The sequence below is a fragment of the Triticum aestivum genome, chromosome 6B (genome assembly GCF_018294505.1).
Source record: "Triticum aestivum cultivar Chinese Spring chromosome 6B, IWGSC CS RefSeq v2.1, whole genome shotgun sequence".
Taxonomy (NCBI): domain Eukaryota; kingdom Viridiplantae; phylum Streptophyta; class Magnoliopsida; order Poales; family Poaceae; genus Triticum; species Triticum aestivum.
The window spans coordinates 696,464,447-696,467,241 of record NC_057810.1 but is presented as its reverse complement, the minus strand read 5'-3'; the positions used below and the strand labels follow the sequence as shown (position 1 = coordinate 696,467,241).

Below are 2,795 nucleotides of genomic sequence, written 5' to 3'. Positions count from 1 at the left end.
GATGTGTACTAGTGTGTACTCGGTACGTTTGTTTTATGCCGGCTGCTGCGGTCAACCTTATAGTCTCTACGTGTGCGTGTGCATAGCGTACACATCGTTGAGTAATTGAGTTAGGTGGACAGCCAAGTCAGAGCTACCTGTTTGATTAAGATTTGAACTGGGCATTGATGCACCATGTATGGTGCAACCTCGATGTTGGAGTCAATCTGTGATGCGTCATCATCCCATGTATTCCAACTAGATGATATGTATGCATGTGTAACATCATGCCATGCGTGTGGTGTTGTCAAACCAACAGAGGAATCTGCTTCTGACCGTATCTAGTTTGACATCTGACTGGACCCCTGTCTTTGACTGTAATAGCGCATGCACGAGCCATCTAGAGTCTACCTGCCAGTGCCTGGTGTTGTATATATATATATATATACTGACCTTGGGGTAGGGTTACTGCAATAAGCACTAAGCAACAACAACAATTAATCTTGATAGCTCGAGAAGGTGGTGGAGCAACCGGCAGCAAGAAGGCAACATGTGTAAGGTCATGCTCCCCATGGCAGCAGGCCTCGTCGTCTTCTTCTTCGCCGTCCTCCTCTCGGCGGCTGCTGGTGGCGATGCGGCTGTTGTCGAGCACAATTTCGTTGTGAACCAGGTGCGCATGCGGCATCTGTGCAACGACACGCTGGTGACGGTGGTGAACGGGCAGTTCCCCGGCCCGGCGTTGGAGGCCATGGAAGGGGACACCGTCGTCGTCCACCTCGTCAACCAGTCACCCTACGGAATCACAGTCCACTGGTACGTATACGTGCGTACCATGCAAGCATGCATGAACTTTCTTCTTCTTATTATTCTTCTTCCTTGATCTTCGTCGGTCCTCTAACGCGTGCATGCAACTGGCCAACTGCAGGCACGGCGTGAAGCAGCGGCTGACATGCTGGGCGGACGGCGCCGGGATGATAACGCAGTGCCCGATCCAGCCCAACACGACCTTCACCTACCGGTTCGACGTCACCGGGCAGGAGGGCACCCTGTGGTGGCACTCCCATGTCTCCGCGCTCCGGGCCACCCTGCACGGCATCATCGTCATCCGCCCCAGGTCCGGCACCTACCCGTTTCCCAAGCCCGACGTGGAGGTCCCGGTCATCATCGGTGAGTGGTGGCAGAGGGACCTCGTCAAGGTGGACAAGAACTTCTCCATCGGGGGCTCGTTCGACGATAACCCTGCCGCCGCCACCATCAACGGGAAGCTCGGAGACCTCCACAACTGCACCGGTAAACGGTTTGACATTCCTCTGATTGTCGTGTGAACACATGAAGAATGTATTGAGTTGCTGACCCTGTGTATATATGCTCTGTTTGTAGGGGTGGCGGAAGACAACTTCGTGCTCGACGTGGAACCCGGCAAGACGTACATGCTGCGGCTGGTGAACGCGGCGCTCTTCTCCGAGTACTACTTCAAGGTGGCCGGGCACAAGCTCACGGTGGTTGGCGCCGACGCCAACTATCTGAAGCCATTCACGACAGACGTCGTCGCAGTCGCGGCGGGCGAGACCATCGACGTGCTCATGGTCGCCGACGCCCCGCCCTGCAGGTACTACATGGCTGCCCTGGCCAACCAGCCTCCGGTGCCTGACCCGCAGATCCCGGTATTCGTCTCCAGAGGGGTGGTGCAGTACAAGAACATCCCCAGCGACGCGCAAAACTGCACAGAGAAATCGCCTCTCATGCCTGTGATGCCTGACCAGCACGACACGATCACGACCTTCTACTTCCATGGCAACCTCACCGGCATGCAGCCTGGTGGTAACCCGCTGCTGCCTCAGGTCCGGGATCGTGTGGACGAGCGTCTGTTCCTCACCCTGGGCAAGGGCTCCATGTGCACGAACAACAAAACGTCCTGCAAGCGAGGAGGAAACCCGGAGTCCTTCGAGGTGGCCTACATCAACAACGTGTCTTTCCACCTCCCGGAGACGATGGCGGTGCTCCAAGCGCGGTACTATGGCGGCAAGTTGAACAACAACGGCGTGGCGGTGCAGGACCTGCCCAGCAGGCCACCGAGGGCGTTCAACTTCACCGACACGGCGCTGATACCGGTCGTGCCCGACGGCAAGATGGAGGAGCTCGAGCCCACGCGGAAGGCCACTATGACAAGGCGGTTCGCGTACAACGCGACGGTGGAGGTGGTGTTTCAGAGCACGGCCACCATGCAGAGTGACTCAAACCCTATGCACCTCCACGGCCACGACTTCTTCGTGCTCGCGCAGGGACACGGCAACTACGACGCCGCCAGGGACGTCAAGAGCTACAACCTGGTGGACCCGCCCATGAAGAACACCGTGCAGGTGCCGAGGCTCGGGTGGGCCGCCATCCGCTTCGTCGCCGACAACCCCGGGGCGTGGTTCCTGCACTGCCACTTCGAGTTCCACATGGCCATGGGCATGGCGGCGGTGTTTGAGGTGGACAACGGGCCCACACTCGAAACCATTCTCCCACCACCACCTTCGGATCTGCCAAACTGCACGAGATAGATGGGCTAACCTATCATGGACTACCGAATAGCATCACATTTTTATGTACCTAATATACTGAAAATCTGTTTTGGAACGAAACAATGTACTACTAGATGATTCTTCCCCGCCTTTCAGCGGAGTATTGTATTCAGTATTCATATTAACTCAGAAAATGTATTAAACCACATGAGGTTATTAATATTACTCATGATATTAAATATAAAAATGTATGAACAATACTTTTGTCATGAAGACAAACGACATGCACATATAGGTGATGTTTTTCTG

The 2,795-nt window shown here is 55.3% G+C and overlaps 1 protein-coding gene across 1 annotated transcript; it reads left to right on the top strand.

The window, feature by feature from the left end:
* The first annotated feature begins 541 nt into the window (after positions 1-541).
* LOC123134937 (putative laccase-19) lies at positions 542-2,525 on the top strand. The gene is made up of 3 exons (XM_044554083.1): positions 542-792; positions 905-1,269; positions 1,360-2,525. The coding sequence occupies exons 1-3, from the start codon at positions 542-544 to the stop codon at positions 2,523-2,525; spliced, it is 1,782 nt and encodes a 593-aa protein (XP_044410018.1).
* The last annotated feature ends 270 nt before the right edge of the window (positions 2,526-2,795 follow it).